The sequence below is a fragment of the Pollachius pollachius genome (genome assembly GCF_949987615.1).
Source record: "Pollachius pollachius genome assembly, chromosome: 3".
NCBI classification, from domain to species: domain Eukaryota; kingdom Metazoa; phylum Chordata; class Actinopteri; order Gadiformes; family Gadidae; genus Pollachius; species Pollachius pollachius.
The window spans coordinates 27,888,335-27,909,447 of record NC_136936.1 but is presented as its reverse complement, the minus strand read 5'-3'; the positions used below and the strand labels follow the sequence as shown (position 1 = coordinate 27,909,447).

General features: G+C 45.3%; 1 protein-coding gene across 1 annotated transcript in view; it reads right to left on the bottom strand.

Moving 5' to 3' along the window:
* ttn.1 (titin, tandem duplicate 1) overlaps positions 1 to 21,113 on the bottom strand; it is a gene marked incomplete at both ends in the record, with an annotated part of 341,754 nt that overhangs the window by 84,181 nt on the left and 236,460 nt on the right. The window contains 23 exons of the mRNA XM_079733756.1: positions 11 to 307; positions 849 to 1,142; positions 1,306 to 1,590; positions 1,684 to 1,861; positions 3,726 to 3,844; positions 4,368 to 4,667; positions 4,773 to 5,075; positions 8,904 to 9,087; positions 9,170 to 9,363; positions 10,597 to 10,899; positions 12,104 to 12,403; positions 12,686 to 12,964; positions 13,073 to 13,381; positions 13,774 to 13,970; positions 14,273 to 14,378; positions 14,478 to 14,777; positions 15,077 to 15,376; positions 15,513 to 15,628; positions 15,768 to 15,954; positions 16,092 to 16,388; positions 16,510 to 16,797; positions 16,926 to 17,047; positions 17,387 to 17,564. Of these exons, the coding sequence (XP_079589882.1) occupies positions 11 to 307; positions 849 to 1,142; positions 1,306 to 1,590; positions 1,684 to 1,861; positions 3,726 to 3,844; positions 4,368 to 4,667; positions 4,773 to 5,075; positions 8,904 to 9,087; positions 9,170 to 9,363; positions 10,597 to 10,899; positions 12,104 to 12,403; positions 12,686 to 12,964; positions 13,073 to 13,381; positions 13,774 to 13,970; positions 14,273 to 14,378; positions 14,478 to 14,777; positions 15,077 to 15,376; positions 15,513 to 15,628; positions 15,768 to 15,954; positions 16,092 to 16,388; positions 16,510 to 16,797; positions 16,926 to 17,047; positions 17,387 to 17,564 (5,436 nt within the window). The remainder of the gene's footprint in view (positions 1 to 10; positions 308 to 848; positions 1,143 to 1,305; positions 1,591 to 1,683; positions 1,862 to 3,725; positions 3,845 to 4,367; positions 4,668 to 4,772; positions 5,076 to 8,903; positions 9,088 to 9,169; positions 9,364 to 10,596; positions 10,900 to 12,103; positions 12,404 to 12,685; positions 12,965 to 13,072; positions 13,382 to 13,773; positions 13,971 to 14,272; positions 14,379 to 14,477; positions 14,778 to 15,076; positions 15,377 to 15,512; positions 15,629 to 15,767; positions 15,955 to 16,091; positions 16,389 to 16,509; positions 16,798 to 16,925; positions 17,048 to 17,386; positions 17,565 to 21,113) is intronic.

Sequence of the window (21,113 nt, the reverse complement as noted above, 5' to 3'; positions counted from 1 at the left end):
GTGTTCATACGTTCATCGTCCTGGATCTTGGCTGAGAAGGGCTTGGACGTCTCGCCGTTTCCAACCTCATTCACGGCGAAGACTCGGAACTGGTACTCCTGGTTCTCCGACAGGTTCTCAAGGGTTCCAAAGCACCCTGGGAACATGCGTCCTGCCACATCGAACTCGTTGCTGTCCGACCTCATCTTCTCCACATAGTAGCCAAGGATGGGGCTCCCTCCGTCCGTACGGGGGAGCTGCCAGACCAGACTGATGCTGTTCTTCCCCTTGTCGCTGTAGTGCAGCTTCTCTGGTGCCGAGGGGGTTCCTTAAGGTCCAAGGTCAACATAGTGAGGCTGATGTTCACAGATCCTTCTAAAACAGGCCTCATTCTGCCATCTTACCTTCTTTTAACTTTGACTCACACTAAACAATGACATGCAATTTAGGACAGATTGATGAAAGTATAAAGTCATGTACATTGTACAGGGCATGGTAATGGTAAAGGTAAGGTCCTTTTACACTGGACACGTTGCGAATAAATAATGCAGAACACAAAAAAACATGCGCACGGAATTGTCACGACAAAAATATTTACATCATATAATCAGCATTTTCCATATATAATCGAAAATGATAAATTATTCAACCAACATAGCTGACCTTGAAGTAAACCTTGATTTGAATAACATTTATTTTGCTTTTTATGCAAATCAGAATAGCCTTGTATGGTAACAGTCCAATTCAGATCCATGATTTGGAATAAATGTATTGACGTTGGAAAAAATCGCTACGAATAATGGTGTTCAATGTAAAAGGACCTTCAGGGTAAAGGCTCTGGTAAGGTAAGGGTCAGGATAAGGTGTTACCTTTGGGGTCCACAGCGAGGATGGGGCCCAGGTCTGCAGGGGCTCCGTCTCCATACTTGTTCCTTGCGATGACTCTGAAGTCGTACTCCTCGCCCACCAGCAGGTCCTGGATGTCACACTTACAGGACGCCGTCTCCACCGGCTGGCGGAACAGCTTCATCTTGGCGTCCTTCCTTAGAACCTCGTAACCTATGATGTCACTTCCCCCATTGTCCAGGGGGTCAGCCCAGGTCAGGGTGATGTTCTTCTTAGTCACCACCACCGTTTTCAGGTCCACCACCGGCCCAGGGACATCTACAGAGAAACACACATAGTAATCAAACACAGGGTTTAGTAGTTCAGTTCTAGGGTGAGGGTTAACCCTACATGAATAGTTTAACTTGAGTAAATTAATTAATCTAGTAGTGTAGCTGGCTAGTTGATCTATAGTAGTAGTAATAGTGTAGTTGTGACTGACCCATGACGTCCACCCGGGTCTCGACAGACTTCGTTCCACTACTGTTGGTACCGGTGACCTGGTATTTCCCGTGGTCGGCCCTCACCACCTTCCTGATGAAGAGCACACTGTTCCTTCCCTCTGTCTCCACCAGGGCCCTCTCCTTGTCCATCTCCACTGTGTCCTTGCTCCACTTCACATCTGGCTGCGGGCGGCCGCTGACCATGGCAGGCAGCCGCAGGGCCTCCCCAGCCCTGATCATTACCCCGTTCTTCACCGAGACATCGAAGTCTACCGCCGGGGCCTCTGCGCACACACAGAGCAACACAGCAGGGGTCAGCAGGGTAGAGTGGTAGTACGGATGGATAAGGTCAGTGTAGTGGGGGGTCTGGGGGGTACCTTGTGGCTCCTTCACGGTGACTGGTTCGGTGACTCCAGGGGCCCCGGGCCCTGCGTCGTTGACAGCGAGGACTCTGATGTAGTAGTCGGTTCCCTCCGTCAGACCGCTCACTGTGTAGCTCAGCTCCTTGCACCTGAACTCCGTGGAGCGACTCCACTCCTTCTCCCCAGCCACCACCTGCACACCATGTGACCACACCATGTGACCAAACCCAACCAAACCAGGATAGAGCAGTATCTTCCCCAGTGTGAACCTCCTCAACATAGTAGTCCTGCTATAGGGTAGTAGTACTATGGTGTGGTAGACCTATAATTGTGGTAGCACTAAAGGGTAGCACTACTATGGTGTAGTAGTGTAGTTGTACTGTAGGGTAGTAGTACTATGGTGTAGTAGTGTAGTAGTACTATAGAGTAGTAGTACTGTGGTGTAGTAATACTATAGGGTAATATTACTATGGTGTTGTAGTGTAGAAGTACTATAGTGTTGTAGCACTATAGTGAGGTAATGTAGTAGTACTAGTGGTCGTATTAGTGAGGTAATAATAACAATAATAATTTATCAGCTTTTTATAGTGCTTTTCTAAATACTCAAAGACGCTTTACAAATAAGAAAGGAATACATAGACAGTACAGACAATCAAACAAAAGGGAAAAAATAAACAACACCACAACAATAGGCAACACATTAAGAGAGCGGGAGAGAGTGGAAGATGTCGGAGGATGGTTTGTCAAATAATGTCATCGGTAATGTCATAATAGTGAGTTAATGTAGTAATACTAATGGGTGTAAAGCTACGGCCACACCAAACGCGTTACGCGTGTAAGAGGCATAGAAAATCGGCATTTTTGCTTAGAGAACCATTGGTTTAGGCACGTAGATTCGTTACACACGCTTAAGCAGCGCGTTAGGCGCGTTAGCCGTGTTTTAACTCGCCCAACGCACCTACAAGCGGAGTACAAAACATTTTAGTACGAAACATTTTACGCTCCTACGCGTGACGCTTAGCCGCGATAGCCAATCAGCGTTGAGCTTGACCCGACGTCACTGGCAGAGAGATGGAGGACGCACAGAAGCAGAAAGAACATGGACAGCTGTGAGCACCTACGGAGGATGTCATGCACCCAAACACGGCGGCATTTCGGTTTCCTACGTTCCTCGGACTCCCACAACACATACAGCGCAGCGATGGTGGTGATCTCAGCCATGTTTGTGGAGCAAAAGAAATATAGCAGGGGAAAATAAGTTTTGGGCGGGCTCATCTAGCTGCATAGGCGCGTAAGCCTCCGCGCGCAATGCCTTTGGTGTGGCCGTACCTTAATAGTGAGGTAATGTAGTAGTACTAGTGAACGTTATAGTGATGTAATGTAGTAGTACTAGTGGTCGTAATAGTGTGGTAATGTAGTAGTACTAGTGGTCATTGTAGTATGGTAATGTAGTAGTATTAGTGGTAGTAATAGTGAGGTAATGTAGTAGTATTAGTGGTCGTTATAGTTAGGTAATGTAGTAGTACTAGTGACAGTAATAGTGAGGTAATGTAGTAGTATTAGTGTAGTAAGTGTGGTAATGAAGTATTGCTACAGCAGGGTTCTCTCCACACCATGTAATGCTGGCCATGTACCAAAGAAGTCTGAGTCTGACTGGGGTACAGCAGAGCTTCAGTGTAAAGCAGGTTTCTCCAGACGAGAGAAAGATAGGATTTGACGCCTTTTGTGTGTCTGATATATTGAGAGGTAATGGAGGTAATTGCAGCAGTGGTAGGAGTTACAGTGCGGCTGCATGGTGGCAACCGGTGTGCCCGCTATCATTGGAACATGACCCACTTACATTGCAAAGTCTAAATTAAATGTACATTCTATTGGTGAAAATAACATGCACTACTCTGGAAGACGAATCAAAACCAACCACTACCCTGTCACTGCACTCTGTTACCAAATGACCAGTGTGTTAGTATTAGTAGGTAGAGCTTTGTGACAAAGTAGGAGTGTGGTGGAGCCACAGGTGGTGTAGTTGTACTAGATTATATCCCATCTCCAGTGAGTACCTTCTCCACATGGTAGCCCAGGATGTCTCCTCCACCGTTGTAGAGAGGGGGCTTCCAGGCGATCATCACACAGTCCTTCCCAGTGTCCACCACCCAGGGGATGGGGGGGCCAGGGGGCACTGAGGAGGAAAATTATTAACATGATGATTTGTTAAGGTATGATAACCTTATATATATATATATATATATATATATATATATATATATATATATATATATATATATATATGTGTGTGTGTAAGTTACTGTAAGGCTACTTACAGTAACATAGGTTACTCGTAAACCTTTTCATCATCTCAGAAACTACAACTTCTGTCTGTGTCTGTGGAAACGCTGAGTAAATGTGTTCTGTCGGGCCATGGCCACCTCCAACTGGATCGGACTAGAGTTTAAGAAATGCTGCCGTAAGGTGATAACTATATGTTACTGTGGGTTGATGAACTATATGTTACTGTAAGGTGATAAACTATATTTTACTGTGGGGCGATGAACTATATGTTACCATAAGGTCTCTGTGGTGTAATGAACTATACATTACGGTATTTTCATGTCAGGTTTTAAAGCATAGGCTACCATCAAGTCTGTGAGTTTGTAACCAAGTAGGAGGTACGCTGAGGCGTGTTAACACTGGAAGGTACTCACAGATGGCGTCCATGGCCACGGTGCGATCGGAGGGCTCACTGAAGGGCCCGGGACCGGCCAGGTTCTCAGCACACACCCTGAAGATGTATGTGAGGCCCTCCATCAGGCCGATCACCTTCACTTCCAGGGAGTTGAGAAGGGCGCGGTTCACCCTGGTCCAGTGCTTGCTGTTCACCTCCTTCCTCTCGATCCAGTAGCCCAGGATGGGGCTGCCATTGTCCTTGGGCTCATGCCAGGAGATACGGGCGCTGCTGGCTGTCACCTCATGCACCCTGGGGGTGTTGGGGGCATCTGGGGGGTCTGGGGAGGGACATTATGAAGCTCACTCAGTATCAGGACTCTCAGGACTATTCTGAAGCTCACACGGTAGACCTGCGGCCATAGTGTGGACGTATCATGACTTACCAAACTGGTTCTTGGCCACCACTGGCTCCGAGGTACAGGTGGGTCCGCAGCCAAACCTGTTCTCCGCCGAGACTCTGAAGATGTACTCCTTCCCTTCAATGAGCTTGGTGACAGGGTAGCTGGTGCCCTTCAGTGTGGAGGTGATGGTGATCCAGCCCACCTCCTCGTTCTTGTTGTCCTTCTTCTCCAGGATGTAGTTGAGGATCTCGCTGCCTCCGTCGTCCTCAGGAGCCTCCCACTGGCACACCAACGAGGTGTTCCTGATCTCATTGAACGTGAAGTTGATGGGAGCAGCAGGCTTGTCTGTCAATCACAACACACAACGACACTCACTTAGACCCACTCAGGCTCTTCAAAGAGACCCAGTCAATGGTAGTGGTTCAGAACTACTGTGGTCTAATACGAGGGGTCCCTTACTAGGAGTAGTGGTCAAACACTACTGGTCTCCTATAGAGCCCGACCGATAAAGGACTTTTAAAGCTGATACCGATACAAATATTTGGTGATTTAAAAATCAGATATTCCGATGTATCGGCCGATATATATTTAAAAAAGAAATTCCAGAAACTCGTTACAAAACAAACAGATTTCCCTAACATTAGTTATTTGTAGTTATTTATGAGTCCCCACTAAAATAATAAGGTAAGTCAGTTTAAAAATAAACTTTATTTCATTGTTTTATTGTCACAACAGTAAAGTAAGGAACCCTTAAAGGGACATGGGGTATTTTTTAACATTTCTCGTGAGTACGAGAAAGTATTTGGTGCTCACGAGAAAGTATCTCGTGAGCACGAGAAAGTAGGCACATCTTGTATGCATATCACTGGCCGTGTGTGTGTGTGTGACATCAGCGAATGAGTGGACGCGCGTGGAGAGCGAGCGCTAGTGTGCATGTCAGTTTAGTGAAGTAATGAATGAGTCCGGTTGTGTGTAAGAAAGAATAAAGTACCCAGCCTGTCAAAAATCGGTGGCCGCTACATTCCGACCTATAAGCAGACCCACTGCTGGTCAAAGTGAAGGGTGTTGCCCCCGAGAGAGCATCGGCCCTGGAGGGAACGTCTCCCCTGTGGGGGCAGAGCGCAAGAGGGTATACGTGCACCAATAGTGCGAGATAAAAATAAAGCACATTAATTTGAATGATTTTTGCTAGTGTGTGATTTATCGCGGGCACGGGTCGGGTAACGGGTCAAATATTAAGGGGTATCGGCGGGTGCGGATTTATTTTGATATTATCAAGGGTGACGGGCGGATCTGGTGCTGGACATTGTCAGCATCATGGACAGCATCTAGCTCAGCTGACATGGAAAACCATCTGACCTACCAGATCTATGGATATACCTTGCGACTTTTTGGGTTACAATTCCCAAAAAGGGAATTGCGCCCAAATTAAGTCTGCTTTCCAATATATTGTTTATTTACAATAGCCTAGGCCAGAGTCCTGCACGGGTCAACTGTTTGAGACCCGCCCCCACCGCACCCGCAAAGTTCAGCACCAGATCTGCCCCGTCACCCGTGATAATATAAAAATGAAATCCGCACCCGCCATGGACATATTATAGAATGGACAGCGGCTTCCAAAATGGCGCCCATTCATTCCTATGAAAACTGCTCAAGGAGAGATTCGCTTCCGCATCATTGGAGCCTAGACACGCCCTAGTCATGACGTACCGGATGCAGAAATATTCATTGTTTTCTAGCATTTTTAGCATTGTAGCATCATAAGCGAGAGGTGTGAGCGATCGCATTCGCATTGTTTACCGACCACGGAAGCATAAGTTGACTGCATAAAAATAACGATTGCTCCATATAACACCAACAACATAGTTAATGTATGTAGGCCTAGAAAAAAATACAGTTCAATGTTATTGCTTAAGAAACAGATTCCTTCCAACTATTTATAAAAAATGCAATCAATAATTTATATACAAAGAAATGGTTACATATCGATCAGCAACGAGGTTGGAGTAGCCTACCCACATAAATAATTGTAATACACCAACATTGTTAATTGTCACACAGCTAAACAAGCAAATGAAAAATTAAATACTAACGCAACTGAAATGGTTATTGGGCTATTAACAACATTATGAAAATGATACCGTAATGCACCCGTTCTTTGTTTTTGGATCTTTTGAATAAATTGATTAATACATGGTGAATCGCAGAGGAACGTGAGTCATTGAGCAGCAGCTGAACCAGTCTAAAAAATCCCTTTATCACTAAAACACTTTTAGTGATAAAAAGTCACCACAGTGACTAAAAACCATCAACGTCATTCATGTTAAGTAAAAGGAAAAACCTAGGACACGAGAAGTTAACGGAGCCGTGCACTAGGCCCTCGCGAATGCCGGGCCAAAGCAACATTTGTTTCACTACGACTCCTTTCAGCTGCCCACCCCTCCTTCTCCAACAAAAAATAATAATATTAAACGGCTAATAAAACGCTTGAGGTGGCGTTTTAAAAAGAGAAAACTTAGATTTGTTTAGTACATGGCATAAAGATAATTATGAGCCTTTGATTGATATCCACACATTTTTTTGCGGAGGCACATTCCTGTTCCCCACTTGTATTGGAGTGAACGGAGATACCTACTTCTGGGCCCCTTGAATCGAGGGACCCGTCCACAGCACGCTTAAACAGCTGCAATACCAGGCTTGGCCGCTGAGCACTGGTGGATTGCGGAAGTATGCACTGTTCCCGGAGGCTTGGCACCCGCCCGGACCCGTTAAAATTTGGCCCGTTACCCGACCCATGCCCGCGATAAATCACACACAAGCTAAAATCATTAAAATATAATTATGTGCCTTATTTTTAACTCGCACTATTGGAGCACGTATACCCTCTTGCGCTCCGCCTCCAACTATGAGATGGTTAGTGTTACACCTTTCCTGCTCTCGGCTCCCAGACCGTAGTCGAGGAGCACATGGGAGACGTTCCCTCCAGGGCCGATGCTCAAGACCCTTCAATTTGACCGGCAGCGGGTCTGCTTATAGGTCGGAATATGGTTGGAATATGGTTGGAATGTAGCAGCCACCGATTCTTCATAGGCTGGGTACTTAATTCTTCTTTTCTTCTATTATCACACCCGGACTCGTTCATTACTTCACTAAACTGATACGCACACTAGCGCTCGCTCTCCTCGCTCGTCCACTCACTCGCTGACGTCAGTCACACACACACACACACACACACACACACACACACACACACACACGCGTTCTGATAAATAAAATGTATAGAAATGCAAACTTTGACCAAAAACACAATAACCCATTATTATTATTTTTTTTTAAATATTCATTAATCAGCCATTATCAATGCAGATACCGATAGTTTGGAAAATGCCTAATATCGGCCAATAACATCGGTAACTAACACTACTGGTCTCCTACTAGAGTAGTGGTCTAACACTACTGGTCTCCTACTAGAGGAGCGGTCCAACATAAGTGGTCTCTTACTAGAGTATGAATCTAAGACTATAAGGCCCAATCCTATTTCCACCCCTTACCCCTCCACCTTCCCCTTACCCCTTGCCCCTCAATACAAAGGGGTAAAACGTTCCCCTAAGAAATGAGACACCCCTTCATTACGTTGCGTCATCATCGCTTGAAGCTTGCGGACTGCTGTGTCAACAGAGGCCAAGAGTAGGCGTGTTTCCGAATGATAACTAGTAGTAATAATAAGAATAATAATAAGAATAATATCAATATTGTATAGCAAATTTCTAGGTCCCAATGCGCTTCACAAAAGGAAAAATGAAGTAAAAGGGCTCAGAAAAACAAAACAAAACAAAAAAAAGGATTCATGACAACTGCCAAATTTGCTGGCCGGCTTTTCCTCAAAGCCCTCCCCTTAAAGTGTGGTCCTTTGGAAGCTTCATTTCAAGGGCTTACGTAGCCCTACGTCTTGGCCCTAGCCCTTAACCGAAATGAGAATTGGGACAGCCCTACCCCTACAAAAACAAGGGGGAGGGGTATGGGGAAGGGGTAAGGGGTGGAAATGTGATTGGGCCCAAGTATCTGTAGTATCTGAGTAGTGGTCTATTACTAGAGCAGTACTCTAGTATCTAATGATGTGGAACTAGAGGGTCTGATGCTAAGGGAGAATAATATAAATTAGTTTGTTGTTACCGAGGATGTTGACCACACAGGTGGCCGTGGCAGCTCCATGCTGGTTCTCCACCTGGACTGTGAAGACCCCATGGTCGGCCCGGACGGTGTCTCGGATCATCAGGGCCGCCTGGCCCTTCTGGGTGGCTTCCAGACCGAGACGCTCCCTCATCGGGGTAACAAACTCCTCAACAGGCTCTGGAACCTGCAGACAGAAGGTCTGGCGGTGAGAGGTAGGAGACAATACAAACTGAAAACACTTCATGTTATCATGGAGAGAGAAAGACCTTGGCTCTGCTCTTCTTCTTGATGATTGGAGCAATTTTCTTGGTAGGTTCATTGGTGACGTCCTCGTCATTCCTCAGCCAGCTGATCTTAGGGTAGGGGCATCCGGAGATGTAGGCGTCGATGCGGACCTCCTGGCCCTTCTTGACGCACACGCCGGACTGAACGCGAGCGTGAAGGGTGACCTTTGGTTTCTCTGCAAGGCCAAGTTGGTTTTTCAGTCAGTGGTGGATGGATATGCCTGTGTTTCTATGTAGGTTTTGGTAGGACATAAGGCTGTGTTTCTGTGCATGTTCCTTAATGTGTGGTGCAGGGTAATGAGGTTCTAAGCAGGTTCCTCGGTGTGTGGTAGGGCTTTGAATTTTGCCTAAAAATCATATTCAAAGTTTGTTTGTTTATTAATATTAATATTCAAATATATTCCAATATTTATTAATAATATGTTGACCATTAAATGCCTTCAGTAAGACTTATATGGTATAAAACTTAAGTTGTATATGTTTTGACACCAGAGGGCAGCTTGCCGGGATGTAGTGTAGGCTCTGGTGGGCTCTCAAGTTGCAGGTGGGCTCTCAAGTTGCTGGTTGTCCCGTGGTATGAGAGTTTGGTCCTACATATTCTACATATTACTTTATCCTTACCAGTTATTTTCCCCTATATTTTTTCGAACCCAAAGTAGCGCCACACTTTGCTTTTGAAATGGTCAGGAGTGTAAATTTCGATCTCCTCCTCGGGGGCTGTTGTCGGTGCTGACGCTGCCATTGATTTGCTATAAAATACAAAGATGGCGCAGACCAGGACGCAACGCCACCTACAGGAGCCCAGATGACCAATAATAGCCTTGCTAATCAGTTCGCGATTCACAACTTCACCAGGTGTGAAAAAGCCTCGGAATCTGAATTGAAAACAACGTTCAAGCAAAGACATTTATAAAAAATAATGCCCATAACATGTTCGAATATTAAGGGCTGCCTAATATTCATTTGAATATTGATTTATTTTATTGATATTCTAATTATATACGAATAACGAAGTTCGGAGTCAAAGCCCTAGTGCGTGGAGCTGGGTCATGAGGTTCAAGGTAGGTTTCTCAGTGAGTGGTGCTGGGTCATGAGGTTCTATGCAGGTTCCTCAGTGCATGGTGCTGGGTCATGAGGTTCTAAGCAGGTTGCTCAGTGCGTGGTGCTGGGTCATGAAGTTCTAAGCAGGTTCCTCAGTGTATTGTGCTTGGTCAAGAGGTTCTAGGCAGGTTCCTCTGTGTATTGTGCTGGGCCATGAGGTTCTAGGCAGGTTCCTCAGTGTATTGTGCTGGGTCATGAGGTTCTAGGCAGGTTCCTCAGTGCGTGGGGCTGGGTCATGAGGTTCTAGGCGGTTCCTCCGTGCATGGTGCTGGGGCATGAGGCCCAGGCGAGCAGGGTCCAGTACTTACCCACGGGGTCAGCAGCCTTGATGAGCGGCGTGCTGCGAGACGGCTCGCTGACTCCAGCGGCGTTCTCGGCGCGGACTCTGAACTGGTACTCCATGTCCTCCTGGAGGTCCTTCACCACGTAGGAGAGACCATGGACCAGGCTGGGGTTGATCCTCTCGTAGCGATCCCCGTCCTTTAACATCTTCTCCAGGATGTAGCCCTGGATGGCGCAGCCTCCATCGTAGTCTGGGGCCTTCCAGGTGACCGTGATGGACTTGGAGGTGGGGTCCTGGCCCTCTATCTGGATGGGTGGGTCTGGTTTCTCTGTGGATCCATCAGTGTTAAGGTTAGGTCTGCGCCTAATTATATATAACATGTATATCATAGTGTATTATTAACCTTTTTAAACTCGCTTTCTTCAATAATAACGGCAGTAACATAAGGTCCAGGATTAGTTTTATAGTTTATCATATACATTATAAATTACAATATTTTGTTGTATATATTATGTGATAGTGTAATATAGATGATAATATATTAAAGATGATCATTTGATTTTTATGATATATTATATATATGAGATTATATATATATATGATAGTATATAATTGTACAATTTATATGATAGTACAATATATATGATAGTATTATGTATATATGAAAGTATATAATTGTACAATATATATGATAGCACAATATATATGACAGCATTTATTTTCAAAGAACACAGTAAATCAAATATGATAGTATATCATATATATGATCATACATTTAATATACGATTGTATATTTGTATAATAGTATATATTTGAATAAAGTTTTCTGTTGATTTCTATTTCTCTATATTATACATATGAGAGTATATAATATATATCAGGGATGGTTAATTATATTGTTCACCGATACAGGACGCTCCCTATGCAAACAATCTCGGGGCCCCGGGCCTTCCCCATCATTGAGGAATAAAGACACAGAGCCATGGCCTTTCAACTTAAGTCGCCACTAGAACTACTACAACTGCACTGAATGCTAGTTGTTGCACTTAATATTGGGCAAATGTTTTTTTAGTTTTGTGCAATCATTCAATGATGATGTATGCAAGCCCTTTGCATTAAAAAAATACTAATCAATCACATGCCTGTTGTTTATTTTGAAACAAACTTGTTGTATTTGTCGTTTAAGAAGAGTATAGACACATAAAAAATGCATTTGAGGATGGAAAATATTGAATAATATATGTAGGTTCAATTGGGGCCCTCTTTATCATGACAGTTTCCCATCCCTGGTATATATGATAGCATATTATATATGATAGTGCAATATATATATATGAATGAAGTACTTATGCATGATTCCTTCAGTAATAACAGTATATGACATTTGATAGTATGTGATATATATATGATGGTATATGATATAAATGATGAAAGAAATTAAACGTGATTTCTTCAGTACTAACAATAGTATAATGTATAAATGTTAGTACATTATATTTGATGCATATGATCTATATGAATTAAGAACTCACGCTTGATCTCCTCAATGATCACTGGGCTGCGCAGCTCGAGGTACTCTCCAGCCCCCACCTTGTTGTGCGCCTTGACTCGGAAGTGGTACTGACAGTTGACGTAGAGGTCCTTGATGGAGCAGGAGAGGAGGTCCTCCCCTGACAGGACCGGGACGTAGGTCTTCTTGGAGGACTCACGGCGCTCCAGGGTGTAGCTGACGATGGGTGTGCCCCCGTTGTTCTCTGGGGCTTCCCAGCTCATCTTACAAGAGTTCTTTGTGACATCACTGGAGCTGATGTCCTTACACTGACCAGGAAGACCTGCGGGGTTAACAGACAGGGCTCCTTCAACTGACAGTCGATCATCAGCAGGGGGCTGTGGATACTGTGGGAGGGGCCTACCGATGATCTCAACACACTGACAGTAGATCATCAGCAGTGGGCTGTGGATACTGTGGGAGGGGCCTACCGATGACCTCAACACACTGATAGTAGATAATCAGCAGTGGGCTGTGGATACTGGGGGAGGGGCCTACCGATGACCTCAACACAATGACAGTAGATCATCAGCAGTGGGCTGTGGATAATGTGGGAGGGGCCTACCGATGACTTTGACGTTGACGGTCCCGCTGACGATTCCCAGACTATTCTTCAGGGTGATGGTATACTCTCCGGCGTCGCCGTGGGAACACCTCAGCTTCTCCAGGTGAGCATTGCTCATCTCCACGGTCATGGAGGTCTTGTCGTCTGCCTTACACTCCACCTTGTCCTTCTGCCACACCATGCTGGGTGTGGGGATGGCGGTGTAGGGGATGTTGAGGTGGAGCTTCTCCCCCTCAACCACCAACAAGTCTTTTCCATCAAGCTTTAGGGTTGGGGCGCCTGGGGAAGAAGGATGGTGATGTAATCTATAAGATGATGTAAACTAAACAAGTGGAAACATAGTAGTCTTGAGCTCTACGGATCAAGAGTGTGAGCGATTATACGTACAGTCAGGATCCTTGGTGAAGATCTTGTCGGTTATCTCTGAGGGATCACTGACACCGATGGAGTTGATGGCGCGCACCCTGATGACATACTTCTTCTCTGGTTTGATTCCGTCATCAACGCGGAACTGGAGCTCCTTGATTGGTCGGGTGTTGACCCGGAGCCACTTAAGCTCTGGGCGGGCCTCTGCAACCTCCACGTGGTAGCCGTTGATGGGGCAGCCTCCGTCCTTAGTAGGAGGCTTCCACATCACGTTGATGTGCAGCCTGCTAGCGTCGGGGATGGCCACCTGCTGGGGAGGAGACGGGGGGCCTAGCGGGATAAAAACATATGGTTGGTCAACAAGTTGAAACGCACCATGATCATCTTTATGAACAATCATATGAGCTCATAAAATGTATAAGAAACTAAAGAGCAGCGATTTTCTGGTTGTAAAATGTAAAATAAAGCTCTGATCGGGTGGTCAGTAGTCTGTATCAAGGGGTCAAAGTTGATATTGTTGAGCTTTGAGCTCAGTGGCTAGGTGGACAATATGAAAGTCTGTTAGGTTGCATATATGTCTAGGTTGGTCACTCAACTGCACAAGAAAAAACATTGGCCATCTTGCAACGTCTACGCTGAATCGAATGTTAGCCACTTTAAGGGCGGGCTCTCTGATGGTTTGTATTGTTCAGAGGAACACGTCTCAAGCATAGGACACTTACTGGTGGGGTCTTCGATGGTGAAGATCTCAGTCGGCTCACTGGGATCTCCGACGCCAGCCTTGTTCTCAGCTCGCACCTGGAACTGGACCTCGGTGCCCTCGTCCACATCAGTCACTTTGTACTGGCTCTGCTTGTCAGGAGTCTTACAGCACTTCAGCCAGCGGCTGCCCAGTTTCTCCTTCTTCTCAATCACATACCTGCAAATAAACAAGGTTCTCATGTTGCATTTTACATTCACAAACCGATGGCGGAGTCCCCCACGCAGGGAGACAGCAAGCTCTTCAGGAGCAGGGTGAGGCGTCTTGCTCAGGGACACCTCAACAGTCAACTAGGAGGAGCCGGGGTTCGTACTAGCCAACCCGCTCCACCTCCTGATCTACTGCCTCCCTGATGTTGGTTTAGAAGACACATTTCTCAACCACATCACATCACCAGAACAATGGTTTAGTCTGAGCAGTATTCCAATGCTCTGGACTGAAACACTGGCTGGATGACTCACTTGGTAATGGGTCTTCCACCATTGCTTTTGGGGGCTTCCCATTTCAGCTCCACATGTCTCTTGGTAACCTCCACCACCGTCAGCGCGTACGGTGGCCCAGGAGTGGCTGAAATAAACAGAAAAAAGAAGTGAATGCCAAATGCTTCACAATACTCCACAGCATTGGTCTAACTAGTACAGCAGTGCACACAGAGGAAGCACTCACTGAACGTGTCCTTGGCGAGCACCGCATCCTCCAGCTCACAGAACTCCCCCATCCCACAGGCGTTCTCAGCGGCCACTCTGAACACATACAGGGTGCCCTCATTGAGGGGAGTCACACAGTACTTAAGCTCCTTCACCGTGGTGTCCACCGCCTGCCAGCCCTTCCTCCTCACATCCCTCTTCTCCACCACGTAGTTGGTGATGGGGGAGCCTCCGTTGCTGCTTGGCAACTGCCATTTGAGGTCAGCACTGACCTTGGTGATGTTTGTCACCTCCAGCCACTGAGGAGCAGACGGGGGATCTAGAGAGAGAGAGAGAGAGAGAGAGAGAGAGAGAGAGAGAGAGAGGGAGAGAGAGAGAGAGGGAGAGAGAAATGTGAGAAGGAGAAAGAGAAAGAGAAAGAGCGAGAGCGAGAGAGACAGAAAGACAGACAGATAGATAGAGGAACAGGAGTTATGACTTGTGTGTTTGGGACCATGGGTTATTTATTTGAATATTACGTCAATAATAATAATGCTATTGTTATATATATTATAACGCTGGGTATCAAAGATTGGACCAGGAGATAAGGGACTTATTGTGGATGGAGGTTAGACTTACAGAGTCTCTCCTTGCAGAGCACAAGGTCGCTGGGCTCGCTGGGTTCACTCTCTCCGGCCTTGTTGACGGCCTTGACCCGGAAACAGTACTCCTGCTTCTCCATCAGACCTTTGAGCAGGTGCTCCGTCACAGGAATGTCCTCTGCGATCCGGACCCATTCCTCACTTCCTGCCTTTTGGAACTCAATGACGTAGCCGTCGATCTTGGCACCGCCGTCGTGCTCCGGCCGGGTCCACAGCAGGTTGGCTGTGGTCTTGCCGATATCTTTCACGAGCGGCTTGCCTGGAGCCCATGGAGCGTCTGGATACAACACAACGTCGACATGGGAGTCAGTCTCTTATTTCTACAGGTCATTCATTCAAATTACTGTTTTTTGGTCATTAGTATGTATCGTGACCAAAAATAAATTGGGAATGGTAGGGGTAATGTGACTAACCAATGGGATCTTTGATAAGGATGGGATCTGTTTCAACGCTGGGTTTACTGGGTCCAGCCAAGTTCTCAGCCAAAACGCGGAAGCTATACTTCTTCTTGGTCGGCAGGCCCTTCACCCTGGAAGCACACGCAGGATTTTTGATCAAGTCCCCAAGCTTACTAAGGTTAAACAGTATGACTCATATTTTTTGGTAAGAAATGGAAACCATTGGATTCATATGTAATTTTCTTCATGAACATTAGATCTGACCATTACCTAAATGTAGCATCCTTAACAGGGAGTTTGTTGCATCGAATCCACTTGTCACTCTCTCGGTCAAACTTTTCGATCCAGTATCCAGTGATGGGGCTGCCACCATCCTCGTCAGGCTCAAACCATGTGAGAGTGACTGCATCCTTAGTGATGTCTGAAGGAGTGACTCTGGTTGGGCAACCAGGCGGATCTGGAACAAAAGACAAGAACCATTGTTACTTCTTCTGGTTATAGGTTCCAACATGAGACACACCTGGTAAATATCCCTGTTCCACACAGACACATACTGAGAGATGACATGGGAGTGTTCTCCAGAGGCCAACCTACCGAAAGAGTACTTGGCCACGATGGGGACATGCTCGGCAGGCTGGCTGATTCCGTACTGGTTCTCAGCGCTCACTCTAAAGATGTATTCCTTCAGAGGGGTCAGCTTACAGGCGCTAAAGGTGGTTTGCTTGACTGTGGCTGATAGCTTGACCCATTCCTCCTTGTCTGTCTGTCGTCTCTCTACAATGTAGTTGGTGACGTTGGAACCTCCGTCGTCTCTCGGGGGGTTCCAGGCCAGGAAGCAGGACTCGTTGGTGATCTCAGAGAGGTCAAAGGCAGCGGGAGGACCAGGCTTATCTGCATGATGGACAACACATTTGATACTCATCTTTTGTTCCACACCATTATTATATCTCTATATTCTGCCTATTGACTATAACAACTTTAAATCAACTCCTGAAACACGAGCTGAGCGTACCGAGGATGTTAACGTCGATGGTGGCGGTGGCGCGTCCACAAGTGTTGACGGCCTCGATGATGTAGGTCGCCGTGTCTCCTCTGGTGCTCTTGTCTATGGACAGCTTGGAGTGTCCCAGCTTGGTGTCGATGGCGATGCGCTCGTTGGTCTTCAGCACCAGGTCAGCCTTGGTCCACTTCACCCTGGGCTCCGGCTTCCCCGTAACATCGGCAGGGAGTTCAAACTTGGTGCCGGCTCTGGTGGTCAGGCCTGCCAGCAGCTTCACGTCCAGCTGGATCACTGGAGGCTCTGTCCGAATGAAATCGAAAAGTTTAGAAGCAACCACCTCAAAAGATGCTGGGTTGTGTGGTGGAGAAGGCTTCTATAAGAGGTCCAGCCCCTGGAGGCAGAAGTTGCAGAGGAATGTGTGAGCTCACCTTTAGCGTCCACAGCCTGGATCTCGTCAGTGGCCCTACAGGGCTTCCCTGCTCCCAGCTTGTTGAAAGCCTTGATACGGTAGGAGTACCACTGGCCCTCAATCAGACCCTTCACCAGGAACCTGCCACACACACAACATACAGAACGCCGTTATGAAGGGTTCAGGTAGAGTGGTTACAATACACTATCTAATCCAACCAGAGGGTTGTGTGGTTGCTATGCAGTAGGTTGTGTGGTTGTTATGCAGTAGGTTGTGTGGTTGCTATGCAGTAGGTTGTGTGGTTGCTATGCCGTATGACATCTAATCTAACCAGAGGGTTGTGTGGATGCTATGCAGTAGGTTGTGTGGCTGCTATATAGTAGGTTGTGTGGTTGCTATGCAGTAGGTTGTGTGATTGCTATGCAGTTGGTTGTGTGGTTGCTATGCTATCCATGTCGTCTCCAGGTCCAGATGTCTCACTTGAGCTCCGGAATGGGCTCTCCGCAGGGCTCCCATTTGTCCGACCCTCTCTGGCACTTCTCCACCACATAGCCCTTGATGTAGGAGCCCCCATCGTACTTGGGGGGCTCCCAAAACAGGAAGATGGTCTTGGCACCCTTATCTCTCCACTTCAGGTTCTCTGGGGCGTCAGGTACAGCTGGATACACAGGATAGCACGGTTACCAGACGTATCACACCAGGAGGAGACCCCATCTGCCCTAGCAGCAACCTCTGGATGTACGGCTTCATAACAACCTGGTCTCACAGGAATCCGTGAAATGACCACGGACGCTTAACTCAAAATCCGTGGAATCCTCATGGAAACACGCCAATTTCAGTGATGTGGCCACGAATTTTGCTCCAATGCAAGTTGATGACACTCATATTCCGTGGCACACACACAGATCCCTGTTTCAATGAACGAGTCAACCACGGGCGCTTAACTCACAATCCGTGGTAGCCTCACGGAATCACTTAAATTGTCTGTGATATGCCAATGGAGTTTGCTCCAATGCAAGTTAATGACACTCATATTCCGTGGCACACACACACAGATCCCCGTCTCAACGACCGAGTCAACCTGGTCTCACAGGGATCCATGAAATGACCATAGCCTATATATATGTATGAATGAAATTCATATTGACTGTATGGCACTATATCCCTGTTCTCGCCCATTCACCCATCTTGAATTTAATAGACCATTTTCGTTGCTTCGAGGAGGCATGGTGGTCTCCGTATATAATAAATAAATTGATAAACATCTATATATAACGAAATAAATAAATATCTATAAATATGTGTATATATATATATATATATACACACACACATACATATTTATACATAGGCCTATATATTTATTTATTTTGTTGCTTCGAGGAGGTCTGGTGGTCTCGTATGTAAATAAATAAATATAAATAAATAGGAATGTAGCATATATACTTATTCACATACATACATATTTATATATATTTATTTATTATATATGGAGACCACCAGACCTCCTCGAAGCAACAAAAGTGGTATATAGTGCCATTGTGTCAATATGAATTTAATTTATTTGCGAGAGGATGGTCAATGGTCAGATACAGATCTCGTTATAACAATTTATATTGATGTAACGAGAAATGATGTAATGATAACGGCAAGAAAATAAAGGCTAGGCCTACATGGTTATAATAATTTTAATATAATTAACTTATAAAGCATATAACAGACAACGAGACAATCTAGTTGTGGGCCAGCAGAGGCTGCATTTTAACCAAATTTGGCCTATAACCTTATACATATAATAGTCTAACTATATGTCAAATGTATGATTTGCTGTAGGCCTACGTATAGGCTAGTTTTTTATATTATAATATTTAAATATTGTCATACCTGAACCACATTCCCCATAGAAAAAGTACACTGTGTTACTTGGTGTTACAACCCTCTTCGTTGATTGGATTGGTGGAAGGGGATTGTCAATGGTCAGATACAGATCTTGTTATAACGATAATAGCTACATGGTGTACTTATAATATTATTGTATATTTATTTATTTATAATATAGATTTTAATATTTAATTTATTCAATATTAAATCAATACATTTCAATCTGGATATTATTTTCGACTTCAGGGGGGGGGGGGTACATGTGACACATATACGTTTTTTTGGACTATTCTTTTCAATGGGCCTGCGTCCACGTCACGTGACTGTCATGGTTGCTATGGTGGTTGCCATCGACTGCCCCCAATATCTTTCAATTTTCCACAGTTTAGACTTAATTAATAAGATGCTTTTGAAATCGACTTGACTCGTTTTTTTTAATCACTGTCTGGTGGCTAGTTACGTCACTCTGAGAGATGCGCACGGACATATTTGGTAGTGACACAGCCTACAACCTATTTGTGAAAGCAGGACATCAAGCTCATTGATTGAACGAGGCAGGGTTATTTGAAATAATTCATTAAGATATGTGTGAGAGGTCATTCCTCCCCCTGAGTGTGCATTGACTATTTCTGGTGATTGAAATGCTCATTGCAAGCTTCCTATTTATGTCTAGTGTACCCCTACTGTCCATAAGCACCCCCCCCCCCCTTCCCATATGGATATGTACAATTGTTGCCAGTGGTGGTGGTGTGATATCTATGAAAGAGGGCATTCAAATACTACAATGATCAATTAGGAGGCCGAAGCCCTAAAGAAAGTGATGCAATAGGTAACTTCTGAGTTAAGGACAGTAACAAGCAAGCTAAAAGACACCCCAGGTCTATACCTGGGGTCTCTTTTATATCAACGGGGGTCTCAAAGGACACATACGATCATCAATTTAGGGATTCCAGCCATACAAGAAATTACCCAGCAAGTGCTTCATCTCGTTGCACCTCACCCAGCGTCTCGCTTGCAAGATTTTGGCCTGAAGTTCTTCCCAGACCTACACCCTAGCCATCCAACATTCATATCTGAGAATCAGGCCTCTCTTTAATAATGAAGTTATGAGAGAAATTCACATTAACTTTTTATCTCATAAGGGGCATGGTGCCGGCTCCTTTTGACCTTTAGACCACAGACCTCAAAATCTTGTCCACAGGCAAGCTGTATCTACACACCTTAAGGCACAAATTTACACCTCCATCCCACCAAAAATGGGGACCAGAAACGAACCTGTCTTATGCACATTTACCTTACTGTTGGAGGTCACGCCCCTTTTCCTGCCTTTTCAAGATGACTAGAGATGCCAAAATGTATATGTCTATAGCTTGCATGTTAATGTCCTCGCCTCAGTCACCTATTGCATCACTTCCTTTAGGGCTTCGGCCTCCTAATTGATAATTGTAGTATATTTGAATGCCCTCTTTCATATATATGACACCACCACCACTGGGACGTGGCAACAATTCTCCATATCTATATGGGGAGGGGAGGGGGGGAGGGGGGGTGTGCTTGTGGACAGTAGGGGTACGTACACTAGACATAAATAGGAAGCACACTCAGGAGGAGGAATGACCTCTCACACAAATAACTTAATTAATTAACTTAATTAATTGTTTCAAATAACCCTGCCTCGGTAAATCAATGAGCTTGATGTTTTGCTTTCACTAATAGGTTATAAGCCTAGGCTGTTTCGCTACAAAATCCGTCCATGCGCCTCTCTCAGTGTGACGTAACTAGACACCAGACAGCGATTAAAAAAAAAAAAATGATACTCCAAGGTGTCCTATTTTCTAGCTAGCGGACCCTACTTTACGAAAAAACAACACAATTGACGGCAACTCAGTTGCCGCCCTTAACGTTGTTAACGTGGTTTGGAGCAGAGATGTTTGAACTCATGAAGTTGTTTGCAAAGTGAAAGGTGCATACATTGTATACATTACAGTCCCTCATCAAAGCATTCCGCTCCTATCACAGGAAGGGTTAGGGTTAGGGTATCTATATATATATATCTATATCTATATCTATATATATATATAGATATAGATATTTATTTCGTTATATATAGATGATTATCAATTTATTTATTATATACGGAGACCACCATGCCTCCTCGAAGCAACAAAAATGGTCTATTAAATTCAAGATGGGTGCATGGGCGAGAACAGGGATATAGTGCCATACCCTCAATATGAATTTCATTCATATATATATATATATATAGGCTATGGTCATTTCACGGATCCCTGTGAGACCAGGTTAACTCGGTCATTGAGACGGGGAT